The following is a 23253-nucleotide window of genomic DNA, read 5'->3' as shown; positions in this document are numbered from 1 at the left end:
GGATCATTTACCGAATCAGGGGATGGAATAAACAGACTGAATTAAAGAGGTGGCAGTGAGAAGCACACTAATGAAGAAGTTGCGAACTGGATAAAGGAACTTATCGCTGCCATGAAAAATTCCCCACGTCCCTTAACTGCACCAAAGCTGCACCTCGTGTTTTTCTGCTGCTTTCTTCTAGTGTTGCACTCAGTTTGTGTTTTTTCTCGTTTTTGCCATTTCTGACCTGCTGCTTTAATAAAACTGACTTGTGCAGTAAAAGAACTTTGACTGTTGTTGATATATATATGCTCACACACATACACACACACACACACATACATGTATATATGTGCCAAAGTTCATGTATATACATACATTTATATACATGAACTTTTGCACACGACTGTATGTATTTAATGAGACCCATATTACACTCACTGAGAACTTTATTAGGAACACCTCCTTGTTTTTACACTCACTGTCCATTTTACCAGCTCCACTGACCACATAGGAGCACTTAGTAGTTCTACAGTTACAGACTGTAGTCCATCTTTTTTCTGCATACTTTGTTACTCTGTTCTTCAATGGTCAGGACCCTCACAGGACCCCCACAGAGCAGGTATTATTTGGGCGATGGATCATTCTCAGCACTGCAGCACTCTGGATCAGACACAGCAGTGCCACTGGAGTTTTTAAACACTCACCGTCCACTCTATTAGACACACCTACCGTGTTGGTCCACCTTGTAAAGTCAGAGATGACAACTCATTTCAGCTCAGCAAATAAATAAAAAATTGCCCTTGAAAATGTGTAGAATTCCATATTTAACTGTTTTCCCTGTAGAGTACGTGTTAACTTATCTTCACTTAGAAAATCAACAGAATTTCATTTTAACAGGCAGTTTTGAAACATTTGCACATGCATGTATTTCACATATGCATAGGAAACATATACCTCTGTAAATTTTAGTGCAGAATTTCTATTTATTTGCTGTTTAACAAATATAAAATGTGCCATAACTGTTGCACAGGCCACATTTCATGTTTTATTTTCACATTTAATGTTATTATTTTAACAGTATATTCAGTTCAGTAAATAAACAGTTATTGTGCATAAAATATGCAGAAGTGTAGAGGATAACTTACTTACACTTAGAAAATCAACAGCAATATACCAGTCAACATTTGCCGACTGTGTCTCACTGACTTTGTGTTTGGCCTGGTGACGCTGACAGTAGAAGTGAATCAGACTAAATGTACCATCACTGAAGCTCATAATCATAAGTAATTTTCTCCTCCAGCAGGCCGGAGAGAAGATGACAGCTGTTCTGAAGGTGGAGAACAGGAAGAGCGAGTCTTCACTACATACTGCCTGATCACTGTCACCTTTCTTATTGTTAAAGTGAATATTTACATACATGCTGAATTTGTGTCAGTGCTGGACACTGTGAGATGTTACCTGTTGCTGTACTAGCTGCTTCAGTTCCTGGGCTTCACCTGGACCTTCAGCCGCCTCACTGCTAATCTCATACTGACGTGACAGGGTGAGACCCCACCTGCTGATATCATCATCAAATTATTATTGTTGTTGTTGTTTTGTTGTTATTGTTATTATTGCTGTTGTTGTTATTAATAAACATCATCATTATTATAATATATATATAGTTATACACTCATCTGCAAACGCCTTTGCACCCCTTTTAAATTTTTAAAAGTTTTATTGATTTTCTAAGTGTAAATAAGTGAACACATCCTCTACAGGGAACACACTTCTGCACATTTTAATGCACAACTACTATTTATTTACTGAATTTAACATTTTGAGGAAATAAAACCTAAAATGCAACCTTTGTAGAAGTTATGGCACATTTAAAAATTTTCCCAATATGTTAGATTCTTTAAAAAAAAATAGAAATTGTGCACTAAAATTAGTGTACTCTCTGTTGTGGATGTGTTAATTTATTTTCAAATAAAAAAATTTGACCTGGGAGTTTAAACATTCGCATACGACTGTATAATAAATATTTCTTAGGTGTTACTTATTCTATCCATTTCAGATATAAAATAAATTTCAGTAGCGTAAATGTTAATAAAAATGTCATCAATAACTAAATATGATGTGTTTAATTGTTGAAAGTACAATAAAGGTATATATTTGGAATTGGCTAAAATGTATAGAATTTATCGTAATTGAATAAAGGCTAATAAAATCTAAACAGCAGCCACAGCCATTACTAAACAAACAAATTACTGTAAAATGTTTTCGATGAATAATGAATAATGCTTTATTTTTTTATGTTCATAGCCAGCCCATATATCAGAATATTTAAAAAATCAACATAGGTATAAACTCAAAAATAAAAAAATAATTAAATAAATAATAATTATACTATATAATCATATAACATGTACAGTATGTAATGTGTATAGGTATGCAATGTACATTTGTACACTATATTACTAATATATATATTATATTTGTACACTATATTACTTTATATATATATGTACGGCTGTACAGGAAACTGTGTTTAGATTAAAAAGAACCAGACATTTCTCGAAATATTACGACTTTATTCTAAAAAATAAATCTTTATTCTCAAAATATTACAACTTTAATCTATTATAATTTTTTTTTACAGTGGCCCTAAAACTTTGTCTCAGAAAAGAGGTCGAAGCTGAGATTTGCTTTTTTTCCAGTTTCTTACTCAAATTTTCCGTTCCATCTTAAATGGCGCTGCAACTGCATTCTGGCGCCGGCGCACCTTTAAAGTAACTGCATCTTTTAAGGTGGACTGGAAAAGTCGTAGAATAAGCTGGCGAATACTTGGCGAAGCCAATTTAAGCCTCGTGAAAAGAGCAACAAGATCCAACTGGCTCATTTTCAAAGAATTCTTACTGCAGTAATGATTCTCTCTGTACATCATCCGGCCCTCATTATGTGAGATAAGATGAATTTTCAGTCATATCACTTTAATCTGTAGTTACTCTCAACTGGGTATAACTATGTTAAAGATGGTTTAATCTCTGCTGTATCTCTTTATCGCCGGCTCTGGAGCGTGTTGGTTAAAACACAGAGAAGTCGAGGATTTGACTCCATACATTTAAACGGCAGGAGTCGAGAGTCGACTCCAAAAAACTCACTAACGTTAATTCAGTCTCTCATGAACAAAAACAATGACACTGAATCGATTCACTTATCACATCTCATCAATATTCATGAACTGTGGCTGCTCTGTTGACGGTTAGAATTCAAATTTAAACAATGCAACGGTTTTCTGTCTTTACTCACAGCTAACGGTGTTCATTTATCAGTTCTCTAGACAGAAGATCTAGTCGGAAGACAAAGAAGAGACAAAAACTGTGTAAATGTAGTAACGATGGTGAAATTGTTGTGATAAGGTTGTTTATGTGAGAATTTAATCATTTTCAACGGTAAGTTAATTCAGACAGCTAGCCTAACCAACGTCGCGAACCTAACCTAACCCAACCGCCACACGAACAAGCTAACGTTAACCATTTAACGCTAGTTAACAATGTTAATTTACGTATCTAGGCCAACTCACGGTAACTTCAGTCGTGTACACGGTCAGTAGTGAGCCTACCGTACAGTCCCTGCCGTGGACCTTTTATTCAGAAACCTGTTTTTTTACGCTGGTCGAGATTTAACGTTTGTGAAACTGAGGTGATTTAAAGGGGGCTCTACCAGTTTTTAAACTGCGTAGTTCAATAATCGAGATGCTAACAAAGTCATTCTTAGCGGTTTGGTTTGAAATGGTTCATTGTAAAGAAACTTAGATAACGTTACTGACTACGATGTCTTGGACATCAGGCAATGTATTTATAACAATTTCTTGTAATAACTTTATGTGAGGGAGCTTGATTTGGTGTGAAATGCTTCATTCTAGAGAAACTTGCAGAGTCAGAATTATACACGGTGGTGATAGGAACCAGACGTCCAACTCTAAAAGCTTCCTTACAGAAAGTTATTACATGAAATGGTCATGAACATGCTGCCAGATGCCTGCGACATTGTTTTACAATCATTTTGTGATAAGGTTTTGGGTCTAATATGTATTGTAAATCCATTTATTTAAATCCATTCATGGTGGAAGGATACAAGAAGGGTGTTATAAGACAAAATAGTGCCCAAAGAAAACTTTTTTTTTCCAGATTTATCACTTTACCATCATCAATATTCCTATTCCCATATTCTTATTAATATGCTTTTTTCTCTATATGAGAAATAGCACCATCAGAGTGAACAGCTTGGGTTTCTTATACTGCAGGACAGGGTTGTCCAATCCTGGTCTTGGTGATCTACCATCCAGGAGAGTTCAGATCCAACACACCTGCCTCTAATATTCAGATAATCTCTGAAGGCCTCCATTACCTGGATCAGGTGTGTCAGATAACGATTGGAGCTAAACTCTGCAGGGTGGTAGCTCTTCAGGACCAGGATTGAGCACCTCTGTTACATATTGTATCAGCAGGCACCAACCTTCCTCCTGGAGATCTGCTTTCCTGCAAAGTTTACCTCCAACCTGCATCTAAATTGCAGCCTCCCCCATACCTAGCATTGATGCATCTAATCTAGCCAATCAGGGACTTCAGAAGGCATTAATGAGCAGGAGCAGGTGTGGCAGATTGTGGTTGCAGCTGGACTATGTGGGAAGGTAGATCTCCAGGATCAGGCTTGGTGACCACTGTACTGTATTATTAGAGACATGGCCTACAGCTTAATAAACCTGTACCCCTGATAGAAATGAGTGGAGCTTTGCCAGCAGACACTGGGAATTTGAACTTATTAGAACCCAGCATAGACCATACGGGACAAAGAGGAAGGAGGTCAGGGAGCAGTGCTCATGCTCTTCAAGAACCTGTGAAAGAGAAAGAGGTGAGATCCTTCAGAGGTTCTTAATACCAAATTACATAAAATATTTAGGACAGTTATTTGCATTTACTACTGCTTTCAGATTTTTTATATAAGCCTTTTGCAGCTGATCAGTTGAGACATATTTTTTCCTCAGACCAGATATGAAGAGGCAAGGAAGGTACGAAAATCTCTTCTAACTCCAAAACATGAGCACATCTTTAAATTATTGGCGGATCACTTGTCACTTGACGTTGCAGCAGTTGAAAACTTCATTCTCGATGCACCATCTGTAAGTTTTGGAGCAAACGTGTGATTCCCTTAAACCAGTGGTTCCCAAACTTTTACAGTCCCATACCCCCTCAGATATTAAACTTCCTGTTGCGCGCCCCCTCTCTGTCACGTACACAGTATGTGTGTGTGTATATAATATGTCTTCAGGACTTTTAGATAGGAAACATTTGAGCCTTCAGACCATTAATGTACCTCTGAGCGTGTATTTACACTATTTGTACCTTGGGGAGCAAAAGTGTATTTATACAGTACTTTTTTCCTGATAGTGTACAACAGAACATTTTATTAATTTTTTTTACCACAAAATGATTAATACTAAATAAATAAATAATGTTAGGGATGTTTCTGTACTACTGTATTCTAGGTGTGGGTCAATCTGGACTTCCCGTCAGAGCTCAGGGTGGCAGATGACTGAACTTCATTTGTAGTCATAAAGGCTTCAGCATCAGTATGTGGTCACATATGTGTGTGCGAGTGTCTACGGCTGTTAACATGAGAAGCGAGTAACAAAATATTCACTAACCCACTAAGCCACAGATTACACATCATCCATTCAGCAATGAATAAAGAGTAAACTGATGAACTATTAGACCACGAGTTTGCTATATGCTGGAAGCTATTTGTATTGCCTGTATCAAGGAAGCCAACTGATTAAATAACATTGAATAAAGATTAATGTCTATCTTTTTATGTACCCCCAATGTCATTCAACAACCCCTGGGGGTACACGTACCACAGTTTGGGAACCACTGCCTTACACTACAGCTATATTAGATGGCTGCTTAAAACCAGTATTGTTTATTGGGCTAAATTGCTTGACATTTCACTTGGCAAAATAAAGAAGCTTCTTTTGCATTTAAACACATTTCATAACTAGGCCGTTTTTGTCTTTTCAACAGTTAGCACCATTTGATGATTTCTTTGCGGAAGGGGGCTCCAAAACAATTTCATTTGTGTACCAGGAGTCTGAAGTACCGGGTATAGGTAAGGGCATGATTTGTCAATTACACTAATAGAAACAATATAAACAAAAGTTCTTTTCACGTATGCATATTTATAGGCATATAAGCTAGCAAGTGTCTTTATTCTTCATTATTTTAACTTAAAGGGACATTCTGGCCAACATGACAATTTCACCATTGCTTTATTTGTCTGTGCCGGTCCAATTTTTTTTTAGTCCTGCTCCTGCACGATTTCATTCCGCTCCCACAGAAAAGCGGGACCGTTTGCCTCTCACCATCTTGCAGCCTACAAGAATGCAATTTGTGTATTGTTCACGTGATTGGTTGGTTCACAAATATTTAAAATGAGTTTATTCATTTTTTAGATATTGTTTATACATGCTTCTAGTAAGTGATTACCATTTCATGTAGGATATTCATTAATTTGCAGGGATTCATTACACATTTGTCTTGTCCTGCTCCTGCCCTCACGGTGCTGGTTAGTTGCCTGCTGTAAATTACACTGAAAATTTGCCCCGCTAATTTTTAAGATATTGAGGTTATTGTGGATAATATGCAGACATGCTTTACGTTTTGGAACAGTCTGACCTGGTAGTTGTAGAAAGGCTGAAAAATAATTTCTGCAAAATTAGCAATATCTATTTTAATATGTTTTAAAACCTCCACAACCAGACCAAAGTGCCATATAAAGCTCTAAAACAAGTCAGTTCAAGGGATAATGCTATCATGTACGAGTCTAACTTATTTTCTGTTTAAGGGTGTAACTTTAATTTGAATTGAAGAACAATGAATGTTTTGTGTTACTCACAGTGCACACCCCAATTTGACTATGATGTCAGTAGTTACATTAGCTGCAAAAGTAACCATTAAACCATATGATATTTTTTTCATTGACTTTTTATGGGCACTGTGTATTAGCTAATTTTCCTATGAAAATCATGTAAACTTGTGATCAAGTAAGATGAGAGTGTTCTTGTGAGTGAGTGAGAGAAATATAGAGAGACAGAGAATACTGACTGAAGCTGGGGAAGAAGATGGTTATAAAAGCTGAGAAAGTAGCACCACCAGTAGGCTAAAATCTCTCTTCCATTCTCTCCCTCTGTCCTGAAACAGAAGAGCTAGAAGAAGTGGAGGACCGAATTATTTTCTCTCTATTTCCTCTCTCTTTCTTACACACACACACTAAAAACTATTTAGTGCTAATTGTAACACTGAAAAAATAGGGAATATAGAGGTATTTGGTGAATGTTATTGACCTTTTTCCATAGAAAAGTAAATTTAGTTTTTTGGTCATTTTGGTGGACTTTCTTATCTATAGTCAAGGGCTTTTAAATATGACTATGTAGATTACACAGATCTCAACTGCAGATGCTTGTTTCTCTTTTCTAACCAATGGTTGTGCTTGTTTTTCTTCCCTTACTCTCTCCTTAATGTTTTAGAATGTGGTCAGACTTTTTCTGGAGCTGCAAAAAGAGACAAAATAATGCGGCTTTTCTTAGCAAATCTGTCCAAGATATGCCTTAAAGGACTTTGTTTGTTTTTTGTGAGAACCAGTGTTGATTCCCCATATAATATCTATGAGGTGAGTTCAAAATTCTGTTTTAAAATTCGTTTGCTCTTTTATGGTAAGTTTTCTCGTAACGGAGTTAATTTGTCGATTTTTATTTTAGGAGATACATTTTTTCATGGTTGATGCTACTCATGGACTTCTCAAGGAAATACAAAATTTATCAAAGGTCATGCAAACAGTTTGTGCAACAGAGGGTGCTCTGAACCAGTCTAAGCACGTAGAGAAAAATATGCAGAATGTCAAAGACACATGGTCTCGCTACATAAGGTTCCTAGATGGTAATAATGTATTTTTGCAACAGAACAAACAGTCTTGTGTATGAAGGTTGTAATCATTAGTGCTTGCAAACAATTGTGAAGCACAGTAATTTGAAGCACTTTAAACAAGACTGCCGCAGGAGACACCCTAATGTTTTCTATATTTTGCAGAAATTCAGGTGAGCATTGAGGATACTGTTAAATTTGCACAGGCCACAGGTATTGATTTCTCCAGGCTCATCTCCTTTGACGATGTAAAAGCAGCAGCTGCTGATGTTGACATGGTGCATAAGTTTGAGGCGGTTTTGATGATATGGTACAAGCAGATTGAACAGGTGCAGACTAAACTTTGCTATCACTTAGCCATGCTAATAGTGACCTAAAGGCTGTGTATCTGAAAAGGTAATTTCCCTTTTATACAGTAGAAATCTTCTGTTTGTAGGTCCTCGCAGAAAGTGAACAGATGAGAAAAGAAGTCGATGCATCAGGTCCTTTAACAGAACTGGAACATTGGAAGAAGAAGTCTGTAAAGTTTAATTCCATTATTGAACATATCAAAGGCCCCAAGTGCAAAGCTGTGGTGAATGTCCTCAATGTAAACCGTTCAAAGACACTGAAGGTAAACATCCAACAACATTTGCACTTTAAAATTTAAAAAAAAAAAAATCACTTGCCTATACTTACCTTCTTGTTGTTCAGATGTGGAGGGAGTTGGACGCCAGAATAACTGATTGTGCAAATGAGGCTAAGGATAATGTTAAATTTCTGTACACGCTAGAGAAGGTGTGTCAGCCTCTTTACAACTGTGATCCAGTAAGTACGCTTTACTCAAGCATGCATGCACCAGCCTTTTTTACATGTTCAAAATTATTTACCTAAAGAGTGCAATTACTCATTCTAATCATAGTTTTGAAATTGTTGCTGATATATTTGTTTCAATTTTAGGTCACCATGGCCAAAAGTGTCCAGAATGTCATCAGTGCCATTCGCATGATACACAATGTCTCAAGATGTTACAATACATCAGAACGAATGATTTCACTGTTCATAAAGGTAAACTTAATGCCTATTTATAATATGCAAAGCACAGACTCTACAGTTTAACATATTTTGTTAAATTTTATACAATTACATTATCTCTTTTTGACAGGTTACGAATCAGATGGTAACAGCCTGCAAAGCTTATATCACTGATAATGGTACCTCTGGAATTTGGGATCAGGACACACAAGACATCATAAAGAAGCTAGAGGTAACATGAAATATGGTGTTTTAAATCTTTTAAGGTATGAGTTTAGCTTACAAAACTGGACTGTGGAATTGTTTATCTAAGACATTTACAGATAAAAGGTCTATAAAAGTATTACCAGTTAAACATTCTTGTTTCTTATTTTGTTAAAAGGCTTGTATCTACCTTTTCCGCGAGTATCAGTCATGCTTTCACAAGACAAAGAAACAAAATCTTGAGAGACCGGATGGCAAACCATTTGAAGTGTCAGAGATGCACATTTTTGGCAAGTTTGAGGCTTTCTGCAAGAGGCTTAACAAGGTAACCAGCAATTGCTGTTATGTTATTTTTGTCCTCAGTTTGGGTGATTTTATCCAGCCTTTAGACTACAGTGCCAATATGTCTCTATTTTTTAGATAACTCAAATGATCACAGCTGTGAAAACATTCTCTGCTCTTGGCAAATCAACCATTGAGGGAATAGACACCATAGCTGCAAAGTTTCAGAACATTTACATCACCATGAAAAAGAAGCAGTATGACATACTTGCTCACAGAAATGCTGACTTTGAAGTTGACTTTGCTGAATTCATGTCTCAGATCAGTAACCTGGAGGTATATTATTCATTGAACAAGCTTGATCTGCTCTGGTATGAGAAATGTGTTTTTATCTTTTGTAGTTCTCCATTTCTGTTTTGTATAATCTCCAGAATCAGCTGCAGAGTTTCATGAATTCACGTTTTTCCAAGATTCTGTCATCTCAACATGCCTTTAACCAACTACAGAGGTACTCTTGGTTTATACTGTATGTAGATTTAGGATTTTGTAATAATACTTTCATAACAATGTCACTGATAGATTTGTCAGACACTTTCCTGACAGTAGGACTTTCAGGGGTCGGCATTGCCTGCCTAGTAACTAAACTGATATGTTACATATCGGATGACACTTAATTACTGATGATTATACCTGGTTTACAGGTTTGAAAAACTGAACATGCCTTGTTTACAAGCACAGATTTCCAAAACCTATGGCCTCATCCTCCAACACTATGTCTCAGAGCTTGAGTCTGTAAAAAAGGTATTCAATTGTTAAGATATTTGATGCTTAAAGGTGCGTAATATAGTTACATATACACATAGTTGTGTCAGTACAGAATATACAGTGCTTGTTGTGTCGATGTTTATAGGTCTATCAGGCTCACAGAGAGGATCCTCCTTTAGCCAGAAACATGCCCCCTGTGGCTGGCAAGATCCTATGGGTCAGGCAGCTGTTCAAGAGAATACAAGAGCCCATCAGTTACTTTGAGGTGCAAAGGGTGTTTATAACTTGAATATGGTGTTTGAGATAATGAGTGGAAACCCATTTGTTGAAATGTGTCGATGTGAAAGCAACTGAATGTTAATTAATGTTAATCAAACTGTAAAAAAAATACAGATGATTTTTGCATTTTTCAAGCTATGAATGCCATAATATTTTTCTACATATATATATATAATGTGTAATCCTAGTAGATATAGTTTATTACGTTACATTATTTTTAACTTTACTGAATGTTTTTTCTTTTTCTTTTCTTTGACTTGTATGTCATTTTAAATAAGTGTTCCGTATGATCAACAGAAACACTCAGACATCCTGAATACCTCTGAGGGAAAAGATGTTGTGCGGATGTACAACAGAATTGCAACTGTATTTGTGGAATGTGAGAGACTATACCATAGGGCCTGGAAGAGTGAGGTCCCACAGTTGCAGTATGGTAAGTTCCTTAGCTATTTCACTTACATGCATATTCTAAAGCTTTGGAAAGGTGCTGTATAAATAAAATATACTGTTGTAGAAGTATTATGTTGAAATACTAATAATAACATACAGTAATGCTTATGGCTGAAATGTTTCTCAAGCTCTGCAAGCTACCCTTCTTGTTCGCCACCCTGATACAAGAAAATTGCTTGTGAACTTTGACCCTAAAATAAATGAGATTGTGCGAGGGTCAAAATGCATGCTAAAAATGGGGTTGGAGGTTCCTGAGCAGGCAATGCGTCTGCTCAAGACTGAAAGATCATTGAACGCCACCCGATTACGCTTAGAGGTGTGTTGCAAATGTGCCTTTTTATACCTTAATTTTATTCACAACTGTTTTTTTTTAGTATGTGTGAAGGCTGTTAAACCGATCTGATATTAACAAGGGTTTTGCTGTTTTAATTTGTAGATGATTCTCAGCAACTATGAGGATGCTTTAGAGAATATCCCTGCTGCATTTTACAGTCTAATGGCATCAAAAATAAAAAATGTAAGAAATTATTTGTTCAGTATTATATTCAATGTAAGGCATATCTGAACAAAAACAATATAACGATGCAATTTTCATTAACGTCAACAGTTTTAGAATCAAGACGTGCACGATCTCTGTGTAATAGGTAGAGTCTGTGCTTCGCGATGGATTGGTATTTCTCAATTGGTCATCTCTGATCGTGGATAAATTCTTCAACAACATTGATGCAGCTATGTCTGATCTGAATCAGATTTTGAAGAAGGTACATTCTTGACATTGTTCAGAGAAACAGATGCAAAAAAAATGCTTTTCCAAGTGTGTGTGTGTGTGTGTGTGTGTATGTGTGTATATATATATATATATATATATATATATATACACACACACACACATTATTTTAGGTGAGATATGTTTGTGAGATGCACATTGAGGCAGTACTTCAAGACATCTCAGAGACTGTACTGATTGCCCTGCCAGAGGATGGACCTTCAACTCTGCAAGACCTTATAAACTCCAATGAGGTAAAGTCTTTAACCCATTCTGTTCAGGGATGTTTTAGATGTTTATCAGTGAACTATTTATTATGTTTTTGTTTTTCATTGTATCAGTGCTGACCAAGATACAGCATATGCATTTTAGGTATTGATATATCTCATTTTATTTTTTACTATGATTTTACAGTGTTTTCCACAAACACTGGGACCCTAGTAAACATGAGTAAAACAGGTTTTATTGTGTATCCGTTTAGTCTTTCATTCAAAATATTAACAAAAATCTAACCTTTTTTGAAGTACAGTGATTAAAAAAAAAATTGTACCAGGAAATAAATATTTTTCTCAAATCTGTGTATGCCAAAATTACTGGCACACTGTAATTTAATACTTTTTGCAGCCTCCTTTTGCAAAGCTCCACACTGTGGACCTCTTTAGCTCATCCTACAGGTCTTCTATGGAGTTTAGGCCAGTGGGCTGGGGTGGCTATGGCAAAACGTTAATTCTGTGATCAGTGAAGCATTTTTGTGTTGATTTTGAGATGTGCTTTGGATCACTGTCCTGCTGGAAGATGAAAATTATTGCCCAGTTTAAGCTCCCTGGCTGAGGCAGTCAGGTTTTCATTTTATTTCTGTTGTCACTTGATGGAGTCTTTGATACCATATAAATTGTCCAGGGCCTTTGGAAGAAAAACAGCCCCACAGTATCACAGATCCACCACCATGCTTCACAGTGAGGATGAGGTACTTCTCTGCATGGCTATCTTTGTGTCCACAGCAAACACAACTCTGGTGTTTGTTGCCAGAAATCTCTATTTTGGTCTCATCTGACCACAAAAAGTTCCAGTAACTTTTGGCAAACTGTAGGCGCTAGAGTGTGTTGGTCCTTGAAAGCAGAGGCTTTCTTCTGGCAAACCCCCAAACAACGTGGTTATATAGGTGGTGCTTGATTGTAGTTTGGGAGACGTTCTGACCCCAAGACCTAACTAATTTTTGCAATTCTCCATCTGTGATCCTTGGCGATTCTTTGTCCACAATCATCCTCCCCACTGTGCGTGGGGTCAGTATAGACATATGTTCTCTTCCTGGTGTATTCTTAACATCTCTAGTTGTTTTAAGCTCCATTAGTGAAAATAGGCATTTTCAGATGTTTAGCTGTTGTCTTGTAGCCGTTTCCTGATTTGTGCAGCTCAACAACTTTTGTCACACATCATAGCTGTATTCTCTGGTCTTTCTCATGATGATGGATGACTGAGGGAATTTGGCCTATGTTTCATCTTATATATGCCCTAGTGAAACAGGAAGTCATTCCTAATCACTCAAGTAAACTTAAAAACATAAAATATGAATGGGAATATACTTCAATTAAATTTCACTCTTAGGAATTTCTAGGGGTGCCAATAATTGTGGCACACAAAGATTTAACAAAATATTTTTTAAATATTTTTTTTTATTTATAAGATTTTTTCTTTCAGTCATTAAATATTAAATAAAGATTAGATTTTTGCTAATATTTTAAATGAAAGATCAAAAAGAATAAGTAATTTAAAAGATTACGTATTACATATAATATTCCAGCTCATTTTGTTTGTGATTACCTGGGGTGCCAATATTTGTGGAGGGCACTGTATATCTTTTTTCTGTGTCTAATAATGATATAATATTTAGATTTTTAATTCCATTCTTCTTTAGAATCGGTCTAAACAATTGGCAGAGATTCTGGACCATAAGAGTAGGAATGTTGAGGGGGCAGTGAAGGAGCTCATTGACACCTTGAGTGCTATTTATGAGTCAAAGGAAAGAAAGGCCGCTAATGAGAGGCCTGTTCCAGGTATTTGAGAAATATACATACAGCAATTGCAAATATACAAAAAGAAGTAAGGAAGAAATCTTATTGGTATTCTGTTTTCTAGAATGCAGGCGAGTTGCATTTGCTGAGGATGTTGCATCAAATGAAGATGATGATGATGAATTGAATGCAGAGTCAATGGGAGCAGAAAAAGAGGATGATTTTACAAAGGTAAAACTGTATTCATACTGCCATACAACTGCCCTTGATATGAAATATTTAACTGGCTCCTGTAACTGTTATTATTTTTTAGGAATGTAAAGCGATATATGCTTGCTACAGCACAAAACTCCTGGATGCTTTGGTTAAAGCAACACGTTTGTCTTTGGATGAGCTTAAGAAGAGAATTTTAGTTTCCAAGTGAGAACGCTTGTGAAAAGATTATCACACATTTTATGTAAATTAAAGAACAAAATACCCAACACCTCCCTTTGTTTTTCAGCTTTTCAGTCAGAAAGAGACGTTTTGGTGTGTTAGATGATGTAATCACGTTTATAAAGTCTGAGGTCCACTTGGCCATTCCCAATGTGGTAAGGTTACCTTTCATCTTTTTGGCTCCCTGAGAAAGCTGAAATGTATAGTTTTTAATAGAAAAATCATTTTTCTCTTTTCTATTTTGTTACAGGTAATGGTACCCAGCCTGGATGACATTCAGCATGCTATCAATCACCTAGTGAACATAGTGCTAGAGGTAAGCCGTGGTGTGGCACGATGGCGACAAGGTCGCTGCTTGGATGACAGTGTAAAGTCTGAAGGTAAGTGTTATGCTAGATTTATCTCCAGATGTTTTTCTCATTTGGTACAGTCTGATTATAAAGAGTAATGGAGCTAAATTTTTGAAGTGAAAGTCTCAACATCAGAATCTTTGATTGTGTTATATTTGGGCTTGGAGATCAAAGAGAAAATCTGATTTCATTTCTAGCCCAGAAGCTGAAGAACTTCTACCAGAGTGTTGTTAAACACAAGGATATCTCTAAGCTTTTAGTTCACCTAGCTTCAGCAGTAAACTCCTTAAGAGAACCCGCTAGTGATGTACTAAAGCAATTTCAGCCTTTCAAGGTGATCTGGGCAGAGGACAGAGATGTTAAAGTCAAGGTAAGAATGTAGTGTAGCTGAGCAGTGTTTCTGAACCTCCAGCAATAAAACTAACTACATGTAAACTTTACATACTACATGTAAACTTTACATATGCTTTTGTTCCCCCTACTCCCATAACCCTCAATTTCATATTTCTTTAAACTCCTGTGTAGCTTCATACAGCTTGTCTGAAATGTGAAAGCTTCAGTTTATTTCATTTTGCAGTTTCACAGACTGGTTAGTTGGAGCTTAGCAGGCTGTAACTAAATCATATGGGCACCTTCTTACCTGTAACTGCCTTTAATTAGAAATACTTTTTCTGTGTCTGCATTTTGTTTATATTAATTACAGGACTATACTGCAATGTTTATATAGTCTCTCAAGACTGTGTTTGTTTGTGTTCTTTCAGGAATTCTTGAAGAGCAACCCTTACCTTGATCAGATAAAGTCTGAAATTTTACATTATGTGTCATTTGAAGAAAAGATAGACAACATCAAGCCCATTATCATTTTAGGATCTATTGAGTTGTCAACAGGTGGGCATGCAATAACAGCAAAATATTTACAGAAAGTTATTCATTTTTGTATTTTAGTCACTCTTAATGTTGAATATGGCAGTAATTTTAGAAAAGCTGTTTTCAGTATCTTGTTGTAAGAAAACAAAAAAACATAAATGCAAAGGGAAGTAAATGGATAGGTAAACAGATGGTACACAATGCTCTACTTTCAGCCCTAGATTATAAATGCACTAAAGCTCTATGCCACAGAGTCTAAGGGTGTCTTATGTACCTTATATAGTTAAAACAGTGAACAGGAGACATGAAAGAAGAGCTTTTGTTCTATTGCCTTTAATGGTCAAGAATAAGATACTGAAATAATAAATGTGCAGGAAATTATTTTCATAATCTACACATATTGGCTGATTTATGGCTTGCATATAATTATGAAATAGTTGAAAACAAGCAAAACCTGTCAAGTTATTATATTTTCATTTCTTTTAGTGTTAAATGAACATTAATTTTGAGAGTCTCAGATTTTACTTGTTTGTTTGTTTTTTTGTTTGTTTGTTTTGTTTGTTCTGTAGCTTCACTGAAAATGTCACTGAATGTGGAAGCGAAAGCTTGGAAAATGCTGTTGTGTAAATATCTAAAGGAGGAATACAAGAAGATGATAGTGGACATCATGGATTTCACTGGTGTGCATCTCACAAAGCTCTCAAGGCCTATCGTCAACCTGGAGGATGTGCGATTTGCTATGGAAACCCTGTCTAATATCCGCAACTCTGAAATAAAAATTGACATGACTCTGGGGCCCATTGAGGTATGAAAAGCTGTTTGTTGTGGGCTAGTAAGCAGTATTACAGTTTTCTACATTCTATGAAGCATCAAAACATCAATATTTGTGTTTTTATAATAGAAATACTGTTAGAGCACACAAATCATTTAAACCCTATATTTAATTGAAAAAAGCACAAAGACAACATATTGAATGCTGAAACTGAGGAATTTTGTTTTTTGAAAAATACATGTCCATTTTGAATTTGATGTCAACAACACGTTTCAAAAGAGTTGGGACGGGAGCATGTTTACGATTGTTTCATTACCTCTTCTTTTGACAAAACTCTAAGCGTTTGGGAAATTTGGAAAGTGAAATGTTTTCTTAGTCTTGTTTGATAAAGAATTTCAGCTGCTCAACAGTTTAAGGTCTCCTTTGAGATATTTTTGTTCCTTAATGCTCCAAATGTTTTCAGTGGGTGAATTGTGTGTTTTTAATGCAGTACCGCCTGAGGTCCTGAAGATCACGGTCACCCAATATTGGTTTTTGGCCTTGTCCATTGTATACAGGAATTTCTCCAGATTATCTGTATCTTGCAGTGATATTATGTACTGTAGATGATGGGTTCTTTGCTATCTTATGTGGTTAAACATTATTCTTGAATTGTTGCACTATTTGCCTGCACAGAGTGGTAAACCCCTCCATATATTTACTTCTGAAAGACTCACTGGGCCTCTCTGGGATGCACTTTTTATACCCAATCATATTACTGACTTGTTACCAATTTACCTAATTAGTTGTAAGTTGTTCTACCAGGTGTTTTTATTTTAACATTAGTTTAACACCAGTCTTTTGTTGAACCTGTCCCAATTTTTTAAACAAAATGGGCATATAACATTTCTCAGTTTCTACATTTTGTTTTTTTTACTATTTTCAATTAAAAATAGGGCTTACATGATTTGCACATCTTTGCATTCTGTTTATATTTACATTTTGCACAGCGGTCCACCTTTTTTTGGAAACGGGGTTATAGTTCTCATATTTTGTGTAAATCTGTTAAGTAAGAAAGAGCTCCCGCTCTGTAGTTATGTTTCACATTGTTAGTAGTGTAGTATTTTTTGGCAGATAAAAATTGGAACAGGGCAGAAGTTGATCTGAAGTGTTTTCGAAGTTTGAATTGATGTAAAATATTGATTTTGTCCAACAAACTACAATTTTGCTTTGCATTGTTTTATTGAAAGTATTTATTTGAGAAATATAGTGTTTTGTTAAAGGCTACGACTAAATGAGAAGAGAATTAAAGAATTTTGGAAATTGTGATCATTGAATGCATGTTGTATTCAAAGAATGAAAAACTGTTCTCGGTTTGGTTCAAACAGAATGTTATTGGATAAACAGAACTCTGTACTGAAATGCCTGTTAGTCGTTGAGAAAAACTAATTTGTACAGTGACATACAGTGCATTTTTTTTTATTACAAATGTGAGTATTTATATAATTTAAAATGTATATTTTAGGATGCATTTGCTATACTGAATAAATGTGAAGGGCAAGTGACCAGAAAGGACTCTGAGGATGTGGAAGCCTTAAGATATTCCTTTGCCAAGTTGCAATCCAAAGCGGTATGTTCCTTAAATTTCAAATTTTAGACAAAATGCAGTTTTCCTTACATAACATACCATGTCTGATATGTTTTCATGTCTTTATATGGACGCTCGGTTTGAAATTCCCACAGAGTGCAGTCCAGGATGAATTGGTTCGAACGCAGCCCAAGTTCAAAGAAGATCTTCTGGAATCTGTTGCCATTTTTCACAGTGATGTGACAACATTTATTAATCAGTATGAAATGGTAAATAAATACATTTTGTGGAATCTTTAAATGTAAAGCTAATTACTTATTCCTGGCTAGCACCAAGGTTCAGAATCATGTGTGTTCTTCTCTAAGTGTCCTGAGATGCTCAAACGTATCTTATGGCTAGTAGTAGAAAATGCAATGACTTGTTCATAAAACTTGCCCAGTGGTCATGGCTGTGCTATAGGGAATAGATCTAGCTTACTGAGAATTGCATACGAGCAAACTGGAAGGAACCGGTCATTAGTCTGTATTGTCTTTACAGAATTGTATTTACAGGTTTCAATTCCAGCAATATTCCTTCTCTCAATGTTTACAGGAAGGCCCAAATGTGCCAGGCATCAAACCTCAAGAAGCCAGCAAGAGAGTTCAAAGCTTCCAGGTATAACAGAACAACAGTTCTATAGGCCTGCTTTGACTATATCCTGTGTTAGCCTAATAGTTCTGAAAAAAGATGTTGCACTTAAATCCAATTAAAATCCCATATTAATTTGTGGTACTGCTTATTTATATGTGTACTTTAAGCTGTTCTTCATAATTGTGATCATAGATTTACATTTGTCCCAGAAATTCTAGAATAAACAGCCAGTGTTGTCAAGCCAGGAGCTATTGCTCTAGGTGACAGGCAGTGTAAATAAAGCAGTTCCAGTCAGGACATGACCCAGTATAATCTAGTTTACATCTATAAAATATGGAAGATATTCATTCATATGTTTACTGATGATCTCAGGGTTTGTTTGATTGCCTATGGATGAAATTCATCACATACTCCTCTGGAGAAAAGTTATTTGGTCTGCCTGTCACAGAATATGAGGCTCTACAGAAAGTCCGGTAATCAGAGTTTGTTTATATTTTGTAGTTAGTAACAGGGATGTCCATTTCAGATTTTTCTAAGTTTGTGTGTTTTTTTAAAAAGCAAAGAGCTTGGACTTCTTCAGAAGTTGTATGGCCTCTATGATGCTGTTATGAGTAAAATCAGTGGATATTATGACATCCTGTGGACAAAGGTTGATGTTGGGATGATCAATGCAGAGCTTTTAGACTTCCAGAACAGGTAAGTGAGAGCAAGCTTTAAATTTAAATGTAAGTTGTATTTGTCACCATACTTACATGCATACCATGGCAATAACAGCTCTTTTGAGAACTTTGCTCAGTGTTTTTGAATGACATGTTTAGATGCCGAAAGCTTCCCAAAGGGCTGAAGGACTGGCAAGCATTTTTTGATTTAAAGAAAAGGATTGATGACTTCAGTGAGTCCTGCCCTCTTCTTGAGATGATGGCCCACAAAGCCATGAAGCAGAGGCACTGGGATCGCATTGCTGATCTGACAAAGCACAAATTTGACGTGGAATCTGACATATTTGCCCTTCGGGACATAATGGAGGCACCACTGCTTAAATACAAGGAAGATATAGAGGTTAATTTAAACACAACTTTATTTATTAACTTTTAATATTGTTTTTACAGTCAGATTAATTTTTGATTGCTTTAATTATGGCACTAGGACATTTGCATCTCAGCTGTTAAGGAAAAGGATATTGAAGCCAAGCTGGCACAGGTGGTAGATATCTGGTCCAGTCAATTATTCACTTTCATGACCTTCAAGAACAGGGGAGAACTAATGCTTAAAGGAGCAGAGACAGCAGAAATTGTTAGTGCCATGGAAGACAGTCTTATGGTGCTTGGATCTCTTCTTAGCAACAGGTGTTTTACACAATATGTGTGCAGAAAATTCTGATTGTATTTTATGAAGTGAGAGTCATTAAGTCAGATGTTCTTTTAGTCTTTCAGCCTCTATATCTTTGTATACAGATACAATGCTCCCTTCAAGAAAGACATCCAGAACTGGGTTTTCAAACTCACCACATCATCAGACATCATTGAACAGTGGCTTATTGTTCAGAATTTGTGGGTATACTTGGAGGCAGTGTTTGTTGGTGGAGACATTGCAAACCAGCTTCCTCAGGTGCAACATTTTTCTCCCTAGTCTGTATTGCATTTAATTTTTTTGCTTATTTTATGACTATGACATTCTTATATCTATATATTTTATTTTTTATTGTAGGAAGCAAAGCGCTTCCAGAACATTGACAAGTCATGGATCAAGATAATGCAGCGAGCCCATGAGCTCCCCAATGTGGTGCAATGCTGTGTTGAAGATGAGACCATGGGTGAACTGCTACCCCACTTGCAAGAACAGCTGGAACTCTGCCAGAAGTCTCTCGCAGGGTAAAAAAACATTCAGTAATCTCTGCTCTGTAATCAAACTTTAAAATATAAATAGAAAAAAATGTTTAGTTCGGACCTAAATGTATTAATGTTTATGTACAGCTACCTTGAAAAGAAACGACTGCTGTTTCCAAGGTTTTTCTTTGTGTCTGATCCTGCATTGCTGGAAATTCTGGGGCAAGCTAGTGATTCTCACACAATTCAGGTATTAACAGTACAGTATGGTAATATTCTAAGGACCTAGATTAAAACTGATTTAATATGTGTTTAGTTTTAAATCTTTGGTAAAATACTGAATAAAGCAAACTTCTCTTCTAGTCTCATCTCTTGGGAGTGTTTGACAATGTCAGTGAAGTGGAATTTCATGTAAATGATTATGACAAGATTTTGGCTGTTATATCTCAGGAAGGAGAGAAAGTGCCAGTATGTATAAACTGCAGCTTAACAGATACATATTTTTATATTATATAAAGTAACATTTAAAAAATGACCTCTTATAAAAAACACATCAATTTGTACTAACTGTGCGCGTGTGTGCATGTGTGTGTGTGTGTGTGTGTGTGTGTGTGTGTGTGTGTGTGAAATAGTTGGACCACCCCATAATGGCACGTGGATCTGTGGAGCTGTGGCTGGGGGAGTTGCTGTTGCAGCAGCAGGCCTCTTTGCATTCGGTTATAAGAGCAGCAGATCTGCAGATAAATGACCCTGGCTTCCAGCTCCTCACTTTTCTCAACCAGTTTCAAGCACAGGTAATGAATTTGTACAGTGTGGATTACAAATGTAATACATTTTCTGATTACACGCACCAACAAATATGCAGACATCATGTAGTACTTTATAATGCCGTTTTTTGTAAAGTGGTTCTCTGGAAACATACTGCTATAAATTACTGCTCCTTGGAAAGAAATTAGATTTATAAAGGAACTCTTGTTCCGGGAATATGTTTGTTTTAATTTTAGGTGGGCTTGCTGGGAATTCAGATGCTTTGGACTCGAGATTCAGAGCACGCACTACGAAATGCTAGGGAAGACAAAAAGATCATGTCTTTGACTAATCAGAAGTTCCTGGATCTGCTCAACACACTAATTGCTCAAACAACCCATGACTTATCAAAGTTTGACCGTGTTAAGTTTGAGACATTAGTCACAATTCATGTCCACCAAAGAGACATCTTTGATGATTTGGTGAGGATCACATTTGTTACATTTTATTTATTAAAGGGCAAGACTAGGGCTGTAGTTGTTTAGAGGTGTTTGCTGCAGTCACAGATTTTTTTGAATACCATATGATTATGGATATGCAATAGCACTGTCTTTTTTTTCAGGTTAAAATGCACATTAGGTCCATCAGTGACTTTGAATGGCTAAAGCAGAGCAGATTTTATTACAGAGAGGATCCGGATCAGGTTATTGTGTCAATTACAGATGTTGACTTCATATATCAGAATGAGTTTTTGGGCTGCACAGACCGTCTGGTCATTACTCCTCTCACAGATAGGTGACAGCAAGTTTTAAACTTAATATAATTGTCTGGCATTTTTAATATCCCCCTTTCATTGCATGGTTAAACAAGCCTCAATATTGTTGTATTTTTCATAGGTGCTACATCACTTTGGCTCAGGCTTTAGGAATGAGTATGGGTGGAGCTCCAGCTGGTCCTGCTGGAACTGGCAAAACCGAAACAACTAAAGACATGGGCCGCTGCCTGGGAAAATATGTAGTGGTGTTTAACTGCTCTGACCAGATGGACTTTAGAGGACTTGGGAGAATATACAAAGGTATCCTATAAAAGATCAGCTCCTGAAGGTTTCTTATTGTTTCTTATTATTACTAAGCATTGCTGTTTGCCTTCTAATGCTCATGATATACACTCCTAATCCAAACTGTTTGTAATTCAAGCTAATCTAAGTGTAGATAATATAATAGAAAATTGTTTTTTAACCTTCAGGTCTTGCTCAGTCTGGGTCATGGGGATGCTTTGATGAATTTAACAGAATTGACCTGCCTGTGCTCTCAGTTGCTGCGCAACAAATCTACATTGTTCTCACTGCACGGAAAGAACACAAAAAGCAGTTTGTCTTCACTGACGGAGACTGTGTAGATCTCAACCCAGAATTTGGCCTCTTTATCACAATGGTAAGATGTTTTCAAACGGCCAGTCAATTATCATGTATACATTCTTTGAGAACTAGAATAACAGTTCAGAACAACATAATGTGTTCTTTAAGACCATAACTTGTGTGCCATAATAGAACCCTGGCTATGCCGGACGCCAGGAACTCCCAGAAAATTTAAAGGTCCAGTTCAGGACTGTTTCCATGATGGTTCCTGACAGACAGGTGGTGTTTCCAAGCTCTTACACCCTTAAAACTCCTAATTTAATTAACTAAATTTAACTTATTTATGGCATTTCCCCCCACACATACTCTTCATTCTCATAAGTAACCATTACTTTGTTTCAGATCATCATGAGAGTAAAACTGGCCAGCTGTGGTTTTATTGAGAATGTCATATTGGCTCAGAAGTTTTTTGTCCTTTATAAACTTTGTGAGGAACAGCTGACCAAGCAGGTACATTTTAACAAATATGTTTAGCTGTGCCATTCTTAGTCCATTTCAGACAATTAATTGTTTTGACACATTAGGCTCTTCAGGTAACTTGGCTTGGCGTTCATTTTGCTACTTTTATTTTGTGTAATTGTTGCTGCTTTCTCATTTAAACTCACTGTTAAGTGTATCAGATAACTGTAGTAGTATGAGCAATCACTTGTCTCCACTGTGGCTTCTTCACCAATTATTGTTTTGTTTTTTAAAATCATTTATGAAATTCCTTTATGCTAAAAGATGAAATGTGGCAATTACTTGATGAGTTGAGGTTCAAACACAGACTTGCGCAGACAGGATATGCTTTGTGATTAATGATACTGAATGATGTTTAATTATGTTGATGTCTTATATTAGATCTCAGCTTAGTGAAATTATTTTTTAATCTCTGATTACACTAAGATTTCCGTCAAAGTAATTTAATTGTTAAAGATGCATATTCTT

At 36.3% G+C, this 23253-nt stretch overlaps 1 protein-coding gene across 1 annotated transcript in view; it reads left to right on the top strand.

Annotated features, from left to right (window-relative positions):
- Positions 1 to 4746: 4746 nt before the first annotated feature.
- Positions 4747 to 23253, top strand: part of LOC118816277 (dynein heavy chain 8, axonemal-like) — a 41620-nt gene continuing 23113 nt past the window's right edge. The window contains 45 exon segments of the mRNA XM_036582804.1: positions 4747 to 4878; positions 5012 to 5146; positions 6048 to 6132; positions 7550 to 7692; positions 7781 to 7966; positions 8117 to 8272; positions 8380 to 8556; positions 8637 to 8750; positions 8883 to 8990; positions 9088 to 9189; positions 9340 to 9486; positions 9582 to 9779; positions 9875 to 9951; positions 10145 to 10244; positions 10354 to 10473; positions 10785 to 10920; positions 11066 to 11253; positions 11582 to 11698; positions 11838 to 11957; positions 13619 to 13757; positions 13840 to 13946; positions 14029 to 14135; positions 14218 to 14305; positions 14401 to 14536; positions 14668 to 14870; positions 15262 to 15388; positions 15937 to 16172; positions 17644 to 17748; positions 17862 to 17975; positions 18298 to 18360; positions 18709 to 18809; positions 18895 to 19032; positions 19155 to 19395; positions 19483 to 19682; positions 19791 to 19944; positions 20044 to 20207; positions 20310 to 20412; positions 20526 to 20630; positions 20795 to 20956; positions 21167 to 21391; positions 21532 to 21704; positions 21806 to 21984; positions 22155 to 22342; positions 22459 to 22545; positions 22669 to 22776. Of these exon segments, the coding sequence (XP_036438697.1) occupies positions 4747 to 4878; positions 5012 to 5146; positions 6048 to 6132; positions 7550 to 7692; positions 7781 to 7966; positions 8117 to 8272; positions 8380 to 8556; positions 8637 to 8750; positions 8883 to 8990; positions 9088 to 9189; positions 9340 to 9486; positions 9582 to 9779; positions 9875 to 9951; positions 10145 to 10244; positions 10354 to 10473; positions 10785 to 10920; positions 11066 to 11253; positions 11582 to 11698; positions 11838 to 11957; positions 13619 to 13757; positions 13840 to 13946; positions 14029 to 14135; positions 14218 to 14305; positions 14401 to 14536; positions 14668 to 14870; positions 15262 to 15388; positions 15937 to 16172; positions 17644 to 17748; positions 17862 to 17975; positions 18298 to 18360; positions 18709 to 18809; positions 18895 to 19032; positions 19155 to 19395; positions 19483 to 19682; positions 19791 to 19944; positions 20044 to 20207; positions 20310 to 20412; positions 20526 to 20630; positions 20795 to 20956; positions 21167 to 21391; positions 21532 to 21704; positions 21806 to 21984; positions 22155 to 22342; positions 22459 to 22545; positions 22669 to 22776 (6294 nt within the window).

Source organism: Colossoma macropomum, unplaced genomic scaffold, assembly GCF_904425465.1.
Source record: "Colossoma macropomum unplaced genomic scaffold, Colossoma_macropomum, whole genome shotgun sequence".
NCBI lineage: Eukaryota > Metazoa > Chordata > Actinopteri > Characiformes > Serrasalmidae > Colossoma > Colossoma macropomum.
This window is presented reverse-complemented; position numbering and strand designations above follow the sequence as displayed.